Here is a 14,755-nt window from a genome sequence, read left to right as displayed (position 1 = left end):
CTTCTCTCTCCTGGTTTTTGCTTTTGTTTGTACTGGTACTGCTGGGCACCCCCGCGATCCCGGGGGGGGGGGGGGGGGGGGGGGGGGGGGGGGGGGGGGGGGGGGGGGGGGGGGGTGTGGGGGTGGGGGCGTTGGTATTGGTGGTATGCTCCCTCCAGGCCTAAGGGTTGGATTCTCTTGGATGCAAACAATTTCTAAGGGCTATCGGATTGGAGTAATTTTCTCCTGAATGACCCGAGGTGCAGTTGCAGTAAACTCTTTACCAAGAGCTTATGCACCCCCAGAATTAGTTGGGACTTTATTCTTGGACACCTAGTGCCAATCAAAATGCCTGTTTGAGCTGGCGGTTCGAGTAAAGTATGAGTCAACAATGACATAACAGTTCTGGCTGCCTCTTCTTGCTGCGGTGAAACATGTGCAACGCACTCTGGCTGTGATTATTCCCCTTCCCGTTTAGCAAAATCCATTTTCCCCCTCTGAAAGCTTCCTTAAGCACATCCCCCCCCCCCCCCCCCCCCCCCCCCCCCCCCCCCCCCCCCCCCCCCCCCCCCCCCCCCCCCCCCCCCCCCCCCCCCCCCCCCCCCCCCCCCCCCCCCCCCCCCCCCCCCCCCCCCCCCCCCCCCCAAAAAAAAAGGAAAAAAGTGATTTGGGTATTAAGGATGGTAATCCCATGGTTGTATATGAGGTTCATCCATCTTGTGTTTATGCGTATGGTAATGTTCTGCAACTAGCTATGTACAAAGTCGTTGATAATTGTTAGGGTAAAAGGTCTAGTCACTATTGTTCCCAACTTCAAAGGAATCTGTGTCATTCTCGTTTCCATATCATGGATTTGAAAGAAGCTTAATAACTATGAGAAGGATCTCCAGGTGATGGCAACTTAACATTTTTGAGACTTTACTAGAAGAGTTCCTCTTGTAGAGCTCACTTATAATGCTTAATGTACAAAATTAGCTAAGCTATATTATATAGGGTTGATCTCTGCTTTTTAATGTGGGAATGCTATACTTTATCCAGATCCATTTCATTCAGATTACACCATCTAAGATGCAATGTGAAAAATTAGACGACTTGAAAAGTTGCCCTTTCAGCTTTTTGAACGCTACACATTAAATGCATGATGTGTAATTTGGATACATGCGCTGTTATTGTTGATGATTGGAGGAGCTGTTTATTTGCTGGAGATGGATGGAATGTTCCAAATTCGAGGACTGAATTATTGTTTTTTAAACCTAGAATGTTAATGACCCAAGTATTTAACCAAAACCCTAAATGCATTCGTGCCAATTGCAAAGCACCTAAAAGATTAAGAACAATGATGGAAAGGATAAAAAAAAAAAAAAAATTTGAACAATCGGATTTTATTTCATGTCAGTCAAATGAAAAATTTATCTCATTAATCATTATTCACCACTCTATATTCCACGCCCTATAAAAGATACTTCCACATTTTATGAAATACACATTCACACTCTATAAAAAAGTTGTAGGTGTAGGGTGTGAGAATGAATAGTAGTTGATGTATATCATTCCTCTAGTCGAATGATGATATAATTTGTATCCCCATTTCCTTCTCCGGGATGAGAAGAATTATTCCGTATAGTCCTTCCTCAAAATGAAGAGTGTTTTTGTTTTCCAATCAAATTAAGATAATCAGTCTAAGAGTATCAAGGAGCTGTCATATATTGGAAGCGTTTTGGAGTTTTTAAGTTTTACCACATGTTAAAATATGTAGTACCCACGTTACTTTCTACTCAAGTTTTTGCATGCACGTGTTTTTATTACTAAAGAATATGATGTTTTGATTACAAATATGAAATATCGTTATCAATTTTAATGTAGGTAGGAGGAGCCGGAGGACTAGATAGATGGTTGGTCCTTTTAATTATGTTTAGTGGGTTCTTAATTTCTAGTATCTACCATTCACAAATAATGGACTTATTATTTTGGCAACTTGACAGTTTGGATCATCATGTTCACCCTTCTGTCTCCATCCATAGAATATTCATTTCGATATCTATTTTATTTCAAATAAAATTGTGAAAAGAGTTGCAAAAAAGAATATTCTTTCTCAGAAAGCAAAATTATTTAAAATGAGGTTTCGAATTAATTAGTTTCAGTAAAAATAGTCTTTTATTTCTTCAATTGATTTTATTTTTTTATGAAACATTCTTTTAGGTTGAATGACCGATCCAATGACCACGACGATTCATTTTAGAGGAAGTTACTATTCACTTCTACATTTCAGAGGAATTTTTCTTCATATTATAATGAGAGAGAATCTTACCCATCTATGCTTTTAGAGAATCTTTTTTCATGCGTTGGAATTCACAAATTAAAAATAAGAAAATATTTGGTTAATTGAACTTCTCATATTTTCCTTATTTGAATTCATTTATATTTTCAGTTCATCTAAGGATGGTTTCATAAAAGTATTAATTTGATTAAAATAAGTACTTTTGGTATTTCTTGCTCACTTCAAAATATTCTTTTTTAACTTTAACTATGGTAATAGACAAGCCAAGTTACATTAAATGCATTAATAAAAGATGATGTTCCACTCGATTCACCAAAGTCAATAATTAAAGGATAGTGATAGAGTTATTACCCTCTTACCACTCATTTAATTACTACTTATAATGTATTTGAAGTGTTTTTTTAAATTTTTTTATCATTTTCTTTGAAATATTTTTTAAACATCTTTAATCATTAAGAAAAAATTAAAAAAAATATATAATTTTATGAATAGTCACTTTCTTAAATATTAAGTAAAATAAAAAATTAAAAAAAAATTAAATACAAAAAAAGTAGTAGGAGGGCAGTAATGCTATCTTTATCCATAATTAAATAACATGCATATCTTCTTTTATATTTTTATTTTTTTATGTCGATGGTAATAGAGTGTTCTGGTTTAGAATAAACAATCCAAAATCACCCTTTCACAGCAGACATGTTAAAACTTTCTGCCGATCATACAGAAATTAACTAATGTTTATTGCAGATCCCACAACATAAACCTCCATCCCCATTGAAACATAATATATAATATCATAAAAAATAAAAGTAATAAATTAAATAATAAAAGCAAGAGAACTTTCCTTGTCAGATTTATAAATTTTATACGGCTGAGTAGAATGAGATCTCTATATCCTTACTCGGAGAACAATAGTAGCATGATTTCACTTAATTTATTGCCATTCAATAAATTATCTTGATCTTATATTTTCCACAAAGAGTATGGATCCCAAGTAGTTTTCCAACACAAAATTAAAAAAATCTTGATGACTAAAGTTAATCAAAGTAAATTGAGGCTTTTCATTGGTTGGTTTTGGATGATTTTAATCTTACGTTTGATTCAATTTTTAAAAAGGGAGATTTGTGAAATGTTCGAATCTCAAGTTGAGTTTATTAAGTCTTTAAATTTGAAGTACCCAACAATTCAATATAAGTATAGGAGTTATTCGATTTGAGAATATCATTTACATCGCTTCAATAATAAGATTTAATATTATTTATAATATTATTTTTTTTTTATGTCAAATGCATGTAATCTGATTGGCATACTTTCAACCTCTAAAATGGAGATATGAAATTTGAAACTCCCTCTCCAATTCAAAAAAAAAAAAATATATATATATATATAATATTATTTTCATATAATAGTTGATTGTAGGATATTAAAAAAGTTAAATGTAAAATTATTTATGGCAATGCACTAAAAATATACTTAAATACGTCAATTAATCACCGACACGTAAGAAGATAAGATACATTGCATACATGCTGCATACATACTCGCTCAGTCGCAGTCACTCAATTTCTTTTGAGGAATTAAGTGTATAAAAAAATAAAATTTATTATTAAAAAATTAAATATTTTTCAATAAATTTTATAATTTATTTATTTTTTTAAAAATAATTAGGCGACGATTATACAATTCACGCTTGTGAATATTTTTTCTCATTTCTTTTTACTACTGTTTCTCTCCGATTACTTTTTCGGGTTCGTCTTCGTCACAGGGGGCAGAAAATGGCTACGAAGATCGGGTCGTTTCGGCACAGTTTCGCCGAGAGGAGTAAGGAAAGGCTGCTCTCCAGGAAGGCTTACTCCGAATTGGGCCTTGGCAGCTCCTACGGCGGCGAAGACGATGGAGTTAAAGGCCGGTTTTTCCGTCGCCTGTCCGATGGGATCCTCAACTTCTGGGCTGGTCTTCGAGAAACTTCGGTCAAGCTGTACGAGATGGGCCGATCCGACCCTCGGAAGCTCCTCTTCGCAGCTAAAATGGGGATCTCCTTGGCCCTTGTGTCACTCGTCATCTTCTTGAAAGACCCGCTAAAGGATGTGAATCAGTACTCCATCTGGGCAATTCTCACGGTAGTCGTAGTTTTCGAATTCAGCGTAGGTATTAGCTACCATCATGTCGGGTCCCTCTAATGTTATGTCATCTATTCCATACTGTTATTCGTAGTTCGTACTACTATTCTTCGTCATGCGTCTTATCATAATCTTTAATCGCACAGCATCACAGACGTGGTTTAATAATTCAACCACGTAAGTTAAAGCGAATCAAAAAGTATTTCTTGGGATAATAAAATTAACAGTATTAACGTCTTGGGTCCAAAGATCATATAGGCTTAATAAAAAGGGAAGAAAGAAAAAGAGATCCTACGAGTGTTGTTTTTTTTTTTCACTCTTGTTTCTATCTTTTATTGTAGTGGAGGATTTTTCGCCGAGTTATATTATCGTTTTACATTTGAGCTATGCATTGTCAGGTGCTTAAAGCAGAGGGTAATTTTTCACTGTACTTGTTGGTTCGTAGGGGCAACTCTTAACAAAGGACTCAATCGTGCTTTGGGGACATTTTCGGCTGGAGGGCTTGCTCTGGGCATTGCAGAGGTTTCTACGAGGGCTGGGAATTTAGAGGAGGTTATTATAGTAATTAGCATTTTTATTGCAGGTCAGAGTCTTTGTGATTAATGTCAATCTATCCATATTTCCCACCTTTGTGTTTTGATTTTGGATGGAAACTCCGTTCTTAAATGATCCTTGTGTTTTGGTGGTGTTTTAGGATTTTGTGCAAGTTATACCAAACTGTATCCGCCAATGAAGTCTTATGAATATGGTTTCCGAGTATTCTTGTTGACATTCTGTATCGTGTTGGTCTCTGGGAATAGTTCGTCGCAGTTTCTCCAAACAGCCTTCTATCGATTATTACTTATTGCGATTGGTGCTGGTATATGCTTGGTTGTAAATATATGTTTGTATCCCATCTGGTCAGGGGAGGATCTGCACAAATTGGTGGTGAAAAACTTTCAGGGTGTTGCTACTTCTTTGGAAGGTTGTGCCAAATTCTGTTTGTCCGTATTTGTACCTGATATATGCCAAAGTATCTTGTTGTTTTATTTGTAGTTGACTGCGATGACATGCTTGGCTTATTGCTTCAAATTTCTATTTAGGTTGTGTTAGTGGATACTTGAACTGCGTTGAATATGAGAGGGTGCCTTCCAAAATTCTTACATACCAAGCTTCTGATGACCCGCTATATAGTGGCTATAGATCGGCTGTACAATCTTCTAGCCAAGAGGAATCTCTGGTATGCTTATGTCAAAATTCTGCTACATGTGTTCTTGAATAGACCCAAAAAAGTGGTAGGAGATGATTTTATCTCAATTTTGATGCCCCAGTTAGATTTTGCAATATGGGAACCACCTCATGGTCCTTATAAAGGATTTAATTATCCTTGGAGGAACTACGCCAAAGTAAGTGGTTCTCTGAGGCATTGCGCTTTCATGGTAATGGCAATGCATGGGTGCATACTTTCAGAAATACAGGTGAAAATATATATTCCCTTCTTATTTTGATCTTCCAGTTCTAGGTATGTTTGCAGCATTTTATCTGTTCGTTATTCTCCCAGAATGTTAAATTTTGTTTCCACTCTTTTGGTGAGGCACAATATATAACACAATCACATCAGAACCGGGCATTTGGTATAATTTTGATAACGCACTGAGTTTTTCTGTTTGAGTTCTTTCATGTGATCCTTGTTTCTCTTGTCTAAAGTAGTAAACCAATGTTTTTAACTTATTCCTCCTGAATCAATTATTTTCATATTCTTTCGTACATCATCTCAACCAAAGCAAAAATTTTGACTTTGAACATAGTTATGAATGGTAAACTCATCCTCAGACCCCTACTGTGGCATCAGTGTTTTGTCACTCATTTTTCCTTTTCACATTTGGTAGGATTTAACAACCAAAAGAGGGGGGACTTGCTAGGATTTGAACCATGTCTGCTCTGTGATGGCATTTGCCACCAGTCTTTTGGCCAAGACACCCATGAGTCAGTCTTTATTGACATGACTGGGTTATTGACTCAAAATTCCTGTTGTGTGGACGCAATTTTCTCAGTAGCTGACAAACTGTCTACTTCCTTATTATGGATAAAACGCCCTCGCCTCCAATGAATATATTACTAATTGGTTGTCGTTTGTTAGTTTAGTTGCTGAGTGGTGGGAGGTAGAGTAGCAGACAGCAAGCTGGGGACAATGAATAAGTGATAGTAAGTGCAACAATAAAATTGTGCGTGTGTGCGAGTTTGTCAGGTTTTAACATACACATTTATCGTCCAGTTTCTATAGCTTAATTAGACAGATAAAGATTGCTCAAATTTTATTTCCACTCTTGTTTGGTGAATAAAATAGATACAAGATTACAATTGAAAGACGAACAAATGAAGTGTCTAGTTGATTGCAGGATGGAGGTTGCCAATGCCTTTGCTTCAGTGAGCCTATATAAGATATTCACTAGTCCTCTCCAAGATCTTTATGAGCATTATTTTTCTAGAGTTAAACAAATTATCCAGGTCTAGAAATTTGTTGTAGGCTTGTCGGTTTTGAAAATCTGTGCTTTAGACATTGAGAATATATAATAACTCTATTCTGGACTGTCCATTTACACTATCAGTTGTTTTGACTTTGTATCTACAGGCACCAGCAGAGAAGAGAAAGGTTTTTAGTCGTGAGCTTCAGAGGGTTGGTGCTGAAGGAGCTAAAGTGTTACTTGAGCTTGGAAGCAAAGTAGAAAAGATGGAAAAATTAAGCTCTAAAGACATACTATTTGAAGTGCATGAAGCAGCAGAAGAATTACAAATGAAGATTGACCGAAAATCATACCTTCTGGTCAATTCGGATAACTGGGAAGATGTAAGGCGGGCTAAGGAATTTGAAGATCCTCAGAACTTCATCGATGTCAAAGACAATGAAAATAAAGGTATTGTGATCAATTCCCTCAGTGAAACATGGGACAGACAGAATCCAAACATCAGTGTAGAGCCCTCCATGCCGCTTTGGATATCCTCAGAAAGTGTGCTTAATAAACCAGTATCATGGCCACAACTCTCATTTACCGGGGATACCAGGCTTAATGAACAAGAATCAAGAGTATATGAAAGTGCCAGTTCTTTGTCTTTAGCTACATTTTCATCCCTGCTCATCGAGTTCGTTGCCAGGCTTCAAAATCTTGTTGATGAGTTTGAAGAGCTTAGCGAGAAAGCAAATTTTAAGGAACCCTTGGATCCATCAAATCAGGCTAAAGAGGCGGTTGGGTTTTGGACCAGACTTTTTAGATGCTTCCATTGACACCAACCTCATATTTTTCATTAAATTGTTTGGAATTCATTATTGGTTACCGCTTGGTTAACTTTATGTTTGCAAATGTAAGGAATTTGATAGGGAAAGACAGCAAGTTTTGCCGACCTAAACGACAATTCTAGTGGACTCTTCAGAGGGTCTGATCTGACAAGAAGTCTCCTGGAAGGATGGATTTTATCTTATTATGTGAAGGAGTTGCAGAATCTCCAGTGATGGGGCTTTATCAGCATAAATGAGTTTAAAGCTAGAAGAGGATTTTAGATTGAGGAACATTCTCAATATACTGTATTTATTTACTGTTTGTATATATATATATATATATATTTGGGTGTTAATATCAACATATGAGGACTCAAAAAACACTTACAGAAAGGAATATCACTATAATGGCCTTTACTATGCCTGTTTGCTTATGTTTGTTTTGTTGTGTCTTTAGGCAGAAAGTGAAATTTAAACCATATTTATCTGGTGGTGTTATTTGAAGCCAGAATGTTGGATTGCTTTGTTTTTTTTTTTTTATTTGTCTCTTTCCTCATTTGGTGCGGCCGTACTGTTTCTGTATCTCTTTTAACTTACATTATTGCAAATTTCCCCCTACTAGAACTCTGACCTTCTACTTATCGTCTTTATTCCACAAATCATACTTGATTTTTTATTTTTTTTATTTTATTCTTACTAAACTAAAGGAATTCTTATATTCATTATTCAAACATTACATATTTGCTAAGGAAAAAGAATAAAAAGATAAAAAATCAAGTATGGTGTGTGGATCATGAGTCAAAAATTTTCTTTTTCAAGATTTAGTAATAAAAGAGATGTGCAATCTTTTCAGAGAAATGTTACGTATCATTTCCACACTACACACTAATATGTGATTTATCATTTTTATCATTTTCTTTAAATACACATATTTACTCATTAATATATGTATCTTTAAATAAAAAAATAAAATTAACAAATCACATATTGATATATAGTATTAAAGAATGATGAGTACAATTTATTTTTTCCCAAAACTTAAATCACATCAACAAACATATATATATATATATGATTTTTTTTTTTTCAAAAGAGGACGGTATTCTAAATTTTATTAATTGCCTTCACTTGTGATAAAGGAAAACTATAGTTACAACAAGACACCTAAGAAATACAAATACACAAGATATCAAAACTCAGGCATCGTAAAATTAAACCAGGATACAAAACAAATATCATATATATATATATATATATATATATATATATATGACTTGGAAAGAAAAAAGATTTTAAAATGTCGAAATCACTTATATTCAATACTGAACAGTCCACGAGTAACTTTCAATGCAATGAGATCTACATAATACTGTGAACAAAAGCTAGCAATAATAATCATTAAAGATCCAAAAGTAAAAATTAGGAAATGATAATATGGGTCCATTCACTTTGGATGATTATTAGCAATGTCGTTAGGTCAATACCAAGCTGATAGGTATTGGCGTGGGATCGAGGTCGTTGCAACGTGATAGGTCTAACATGTAACATAGATACTTAACATGATTATTAGGTCAAGTCAAAGGTATGAGGGGCGGTCGTTGTCACGTGGTTGGTAGGTTTCAAAGAATCTAATCATAATCTAGATAGGATTAGCCGTCGTGCTCACGTGTTCATTAATGTTGGCCACCTATGGTTCTTACGTGGTTGCGTTTTGACGTAGACGCGATATGAGATGGTTAATTCTATACGTACTTAGACTATACGTAACTCGGATATTCTCTAGTGGGTCATGTGTTTTCATCACTATTTATTGAGAATACAAAATAATTTATAAAAATAATATAATTTTATGTAAATATATTTCAGCGTCGGGCTCTACTTCCACTCAATCTACTCACGCCATCCTACCCATCTCTCCATCCCCCCATCTTGGGCCCCCCTACCTCAAACCCATTGCATAGCCCATCTTCTGCTTCCAGCCCACCCCTCACACACGGCCCATCCTCCCCTTCTTCATCCTCTTCTTCTTGTACATCCACATCTTTATCCTTCCCCTGCATCTTCCTCCTTCCGATTCCACTTCTAACCCACCATCAATTCCACCAAAGATCCCTATTATTATTACTCGGTCCAAAACCAATTCATCCCGTCCCAAACATTTTTTTGATGGCCTTATTCCCTACGCTCCACCACGTCACTACCTCACTTCCACCATTGAAGTTCCTGAAGAACCCAACTCTTATTTTGTTGCCTTCCGCTTCGCTGAATGGCGTGATGCCATGAAAAATGAATTTCAGACTCTTCTTCAAAGTCACACATGGACACTTGTTCCCCCTCCTCCTTCTTCTAACATTGTTGGTTGCAGGTGGGTCTTCTGCACAAAGCACCCAATCGAAAGGCACAAAGTACGATTTGTCATAAATGGCTTTCATCAACAAGAAAGTCTAGATTACTTTGAGACCTTTAGTCCGGTAGTCAAGCCCACCACGATTCGGTTACTCATCTCCCTTATTGTCTCTCATGATTGGCCTATTCATCAACTTGATATCTTCCTCCATGATGATCTCAATGAAACTGTCTATATGTCTCAACCGATTGGCTTTGTGCATCCTGAACATCCCCACCATGTCTGTAGCAAAAGGCCATTTATGGCCTCAAACAAACTCCTCGTGTATGGTTTGCCCAGCTCAATTCTCAACTTTGTGAGTATGGTTTCCTTCCCTCTAAAGCCGATCCCTCCTTGTTCATTTATTCCTCAAATTCTGTTATGGTCTATGTCCTTGTATATGTAGATGATATTATTGTCATTGGCTCCCATGTCTCTCAAATTGATCATCTCATTAGTTTCCTTGGATTTGTGTTTCCTATCAAAGACTTGGAAAAATTATCTTTTTTCTAGGCATTGAAATCTCTTATCTACCAGATGACTTTCTCTCCAGAACTAACATGTTATTTGCCAAAGGAGTTACATCTCCAATGGCAGCTTTTACTCGGCTTTCCCTCTCAGACACTCCATCATTCATTGATCCAACACTCAATCGAAGTGTAGTAGGGAGTCTTCAGTATTTTTCTTTAACACAACCTGACCTTATGATGCAAGAGGATCCGAGTCAGATGATGCTGAGTTGTTAAATTGCACGTTGAATGCATTGAAATACCTTGAGATGGCAAATCGGCGCAAAGATGACAAGAAATCATGATCTTTCCTTGATTGGGGCAGTTTTGGGCACGTTTCGGTATTTTGACCATAACTTTGGCTACGAGTATCAGACCCACGCATATGATCCCAATTCAGAAAGCTCTTTTCAGTGCGCATGTCATGGGCATAGAGCTATGCTAGGTGTGCATCATTTTCGAGGTCAAATTCCAATATTTTCTCTTGAATTCCTTCTTCTTCTTCTTCTTCTTCTTCTTCTTCTTCTTCTTCTTCTTCTTTTTTTACCTTTTATGGTAATATTTCATATACTGTTTAGGAAGTGATTCTAAACTTGATTTGGGCCAATTTTTGATATATTACTTCTTTTATTACGTATTTAATTTTGGCATGATTACTGTGATTTTTATTTTTGGTAAAACTTTGATATGGTCGATTTTCAGCTATTACAGCCCGCCTTGTGGGTTGACTAGACCATTCTTGAATTTTGATCATTTTGATTTAACATCAGAGGCATTTCTCTGTGTTTTGGGCGATTTTCTTGTCTTCTTTCATGTGAATTATCTATTGAAACTAACCTGCAGAATAATCACTATTCTATCCGGCGTCACCTTGCCTTTGCCATTAATAAAATTTCACAATTCATGCACAATCCCAAAAACTCCCATTGGCAAGCTGTGAAGCGTCTACTGAGATACCTCAAAAAAACCTTAAATTTTCATCTATTTGTTCATAAATCATCTTCTCTTCAACTCCAAGCCTTTTTGGATGCTGATTAGACAGGCAGTCCCAATGACCACCGCTCTACCGGTGGCTTTTGTATCCTTCTTGGTAAGAATCTAGTCTCATAGAGCTCTCACAAGCAACAAACTATTGCTTGCTCTAGCACCGAGGCAGAGTATAAGGCTCTTGCCAACACCACAGCTGAGTTACTTTGGATTCAATCCCTTCTCAAAGAATTATGTATTTTTCTTTCTAAACCTCCTCTTCTTTGGTGTGACAACCTTGATGCTACCTACCTATCCTTGAATCTCTTCCTCTATTCATATATGAAAATTGATTTCCATTTTGTGTGTAACAGGGTTACTGCCAAAACTCTTCAATTTGCATTTCTTCCCTCAAAGGACCAATTGGCCAACATCCTTACCATGCCCTTAGTTTCCTCTCATTTGCATTCACTAAGAATGAGTCTCACTGTAATTGAAGCACCGTTAAGCTCGCGGGGGCGTATTGAGCAAGCTGCACTGCCTTCCACTTTGAAGATCATCTCAGCTACCTCACCAAACAACATCACCGCCTCAGTTGCTGATCACCACTGTCCTACCACGTCAGCTCCTGTTCTAGAACCTTGTGGAATAACTTAGAATAGACTTGGTATGTGCTCTCTTGGCACGTTTGTATTATTTTGGCATATACCATAACCAACTCTACCATGCAGTGCACTACCAACTGCTTGTAAAAATGCCAGAGTTTGTTAGGATCCTTCTCATATAAAATACGACATATACACAACAAAATCCAATCAATGAGAATTACATTTTATTTTCCTCATCTTCAATATTCTAACAATATGCATGCCTGCCTCATCAAGTACGTGTGTGTATATACATATACACACATACTTGATATATATATAATATGATTTATATATGTTGCATATATAAATTATATGATAAAAACTTTGGTATGTTCATCATCTGCTTTTCATGCTATTCCTCGAAATGACGACGTCGAAGCACACGGAGAAGAAAACTCACCATGTTATAAAATAATCCATGAAACTCTGGTAATCTTGCAAGAGCACTTAGTTTTTATAATTGATCATGTTGTACGCGCTATTTGTTTAAATATATATACATATAAATATATTTATATGCATATAAATATATATGACTTATCTTACAAAATAAAAAAATTATTCTTATGCACGTACGCATTAGCTTGCTACGTACCATTTAATTTCTACTCTTCTGTCGAACGTCCATGTGCTGAACAAATAATTAACGTACAATTAATACTATTAATTCAAAGTCTGATGATCTCTCGATCGATCGAATGCTCGTATACATGATCAAGACTGCACTTATTAATTAATTAATGATCACTGTAGTGTTTTCACTGGATCGATGCATGCTTAGAAAAAAAAGAAATTAATATATATTAATAAGTAATGCTATATATATTCGTAAAATATGTAAGAGTCGTACAGTCATTTTAAAAAAAAATATGATATATTATTAATAAATTAATTTATTTTCATGCGAGTCTCGTATTTATTTATTTTTTTAAATTATAAGTAATTATACGACGCTTGCACACTCATCACAAACATTATTTCTTTTCTAAATATATAAGCCCGCGAGTCGACCGCTAGGCCTACTTCACAATTAATGCTCTTCTCACGACATTGAACAGTACTAGTGGGAATCAACCACCTACGTACGTAGTCCGAAATGTTGGATCTTTTCAGTTTTTATCTAAATTTAAAAGCCGACTTCAAGTCATGAGATCAGAGATAGTACTGCATGCACGCACATGAAATAGCTATGGTCCTATGTATACAGGGGTGGAATTTTGTACAGATATTTTTCTTAATTTTATGGCATTTCACTAGAAGAAAAGCTTTTAAGGTCATTTTGCTGCGATTTTATGTTTGACGGAAATGGAATCCAAGAGGATAATTGCGGTGATTTTAATCATTATTTCCCACCAAAATAATTGCACGAAAAAGATAGTTATTGTGACAATTTCTTACGTTCGTTGCATTAAAGCAAAAGTGAATAAACAATAGCAACTAACGTGCAGCGAAGTAATAATTGTTAAAAAAGAATTGTGACGATTTTAACCACTTTTTGTGACGAAAAGTGGCACTGAAAAAATTCGTTTTTCTTGTAGTGAATTTGCTGATGAGTACAATACTTATGAATTAAAGTTGCAACTCATGTAATATGTAAGATCGATCTAGGACGAAGATGATCAGTTTTCAGAAGTCGGCCTGATCGATCCTGCATGCATATCATTCGCTTACAGCAGTTTGCATCATGTTGTTGTTTTCATTCATTGCCAAAAAACGATAAAAGAAGATTGAAAAAACGTTGTCTACTTATTAATCTGGGCAAACTCGATCGTATCATGTTCTTTAATTATATATATATATATATATATGTTGTTCTGATGTCGATCTTCCAAGCAGGACCCTTTAATTAATGTTCCTTGAATTTGTAAAGACTGTACAATGAACAGTTTGCACGTACGGAGTACTACTAATCTTTAGGAACAACTTTACTCGCGAAGTTGACATGCATGCAAGATTGTACAATGAATCTTTTGGCACCGCTTGGTTTGTTTTAGGTGGCATGCATGGCAAATCCCCCATGATCTGTTAATGTAGAGGCAAGAGGATGATCAAGCAGAGTAAGGACTTAATATTTTACTTCTGGGGAACAGTGAAAACAATTATCATGATGAACCATTTAGACATTAATCTATGAAATAATGCTAGGTACGAGTTCTAAATGCACAAATCTTATGTAAGCCTAGTTTTGTAAAAATGTGGAACCCATTAAAAAAAAAAAAAAAAAGTTTTCGTACTTTTTTCATAATGGAGTACTTCACTTTTATATAAAGAGTCTTGCTACTGGTACCGATAGCAGGACTGATAAGTATATTTTTGTTTTTTTTTTTTTTTCCTTTTCTTTTATCTATTTTTTAAACATTTTTAAATATTTTTTTTTAAAAAAAGAAAAAAATAGACAAATTCACTAGTAACCACTTTCTTAATCATTAAGAAAATAAAAAAATACACACACACAATCGGTCAAACTATTGGTTCACTTAGCATTTCTCTTTTATGAAAGGCTTACATGAGATTTGTGCATTTCAGGCTTGTAAATATTATTGCTCTAATCTATATATGCAGGGTCTCACAATATATATATATATATATATATATATATATATAACAATATTGAACG

At 35.6% G+C, this 14,755-nt stretch overlaps 1 protein-coding gene across 2 annotated transcripts; it reads left to right on the top strand.

Moving 5' to 3' along the window:
• The first annotated feature begins 3,949 nt into the window (after nt 1–3,949).
• Nucleotides 3,950–8,061, top strand: LOC121244601 (aluminum-activated malate transporter 4). 2 transcript variants are annotated; one of them, XM_041142750.1, is made up of 6 exons: nt 3,950–4,402; nt 4,820–4,957; nt 5,069–5,338; nt 5,457–5,593; nt 5,685–5,831; nt 6,986–8,061. In XM_041142750.1, the coding sequence occupies exons 1-6, from the start codon at nt 4,030–4,032 to the stop codon at nt 7,634–7,636; spliced, it is 1,716 nt and encodes a 571-aa protein (XP_040998684.1). In that variant the 5' UTR covers nt 3,950–4,029; the 3' UTR covers nt 7,637–8,061. The 2 variants fall into 2 exon arrangements, with proteins under 2 accessions (XP_040998684.1, XP_040998685.1); XM_041142751.1 differs by lacking the exon at nt 5,685–5,831.
• Nucleotides 8,062–14,755: the final 6,694 nt, after the last annotated feature.

The sequence above is a fragment of the Juglans microcarpa x Juglans regia genome, chromosome 8S (assembly GCF_004785595.1).
Source record: "Juglans microcarpa x Juglans regia isolate MS1-56 chromosome 8S, Jm3101_v1.0, whole genome shotgun sequence".
Taxonomy (NCBI): domain Eukaryota; kingdom Viridiplantae; phylum Streptophyta; class Magnoliopsida; order Fagales; family Juglandaceae; genus Juglans; species Juglans microcarpa x Juglans regia.
The sequence above is the reverse complement of the archived record's forward strand: the minus strand, read 5'-3'. Positions and strand labels throughout refer to the sequence as shown.

Coding starts and splice junctions, on each gene's coding strand:
- LOC121244601 (XM_041142750.1), top strand. CDS start 4,030: ATGGCTACGAAGATCGGGTCGTTTCGGCACAGTTTCGCCGAGAGGAGT. Junction 4,403..4,819: donor AGTTTTCGAATTCAGCGTAG/GTATTAGCTACC, acceptor GTTGGTTCGTAG/GGGCAACTCTTAACAAAGGA. Junction 5,594..5,684: donor CTAGCCAAGAGGAATCTCTG/GTATGCTTATGT, acceptor TTGATGCCCCAG/TTAGATTTTGCAATATGGGA.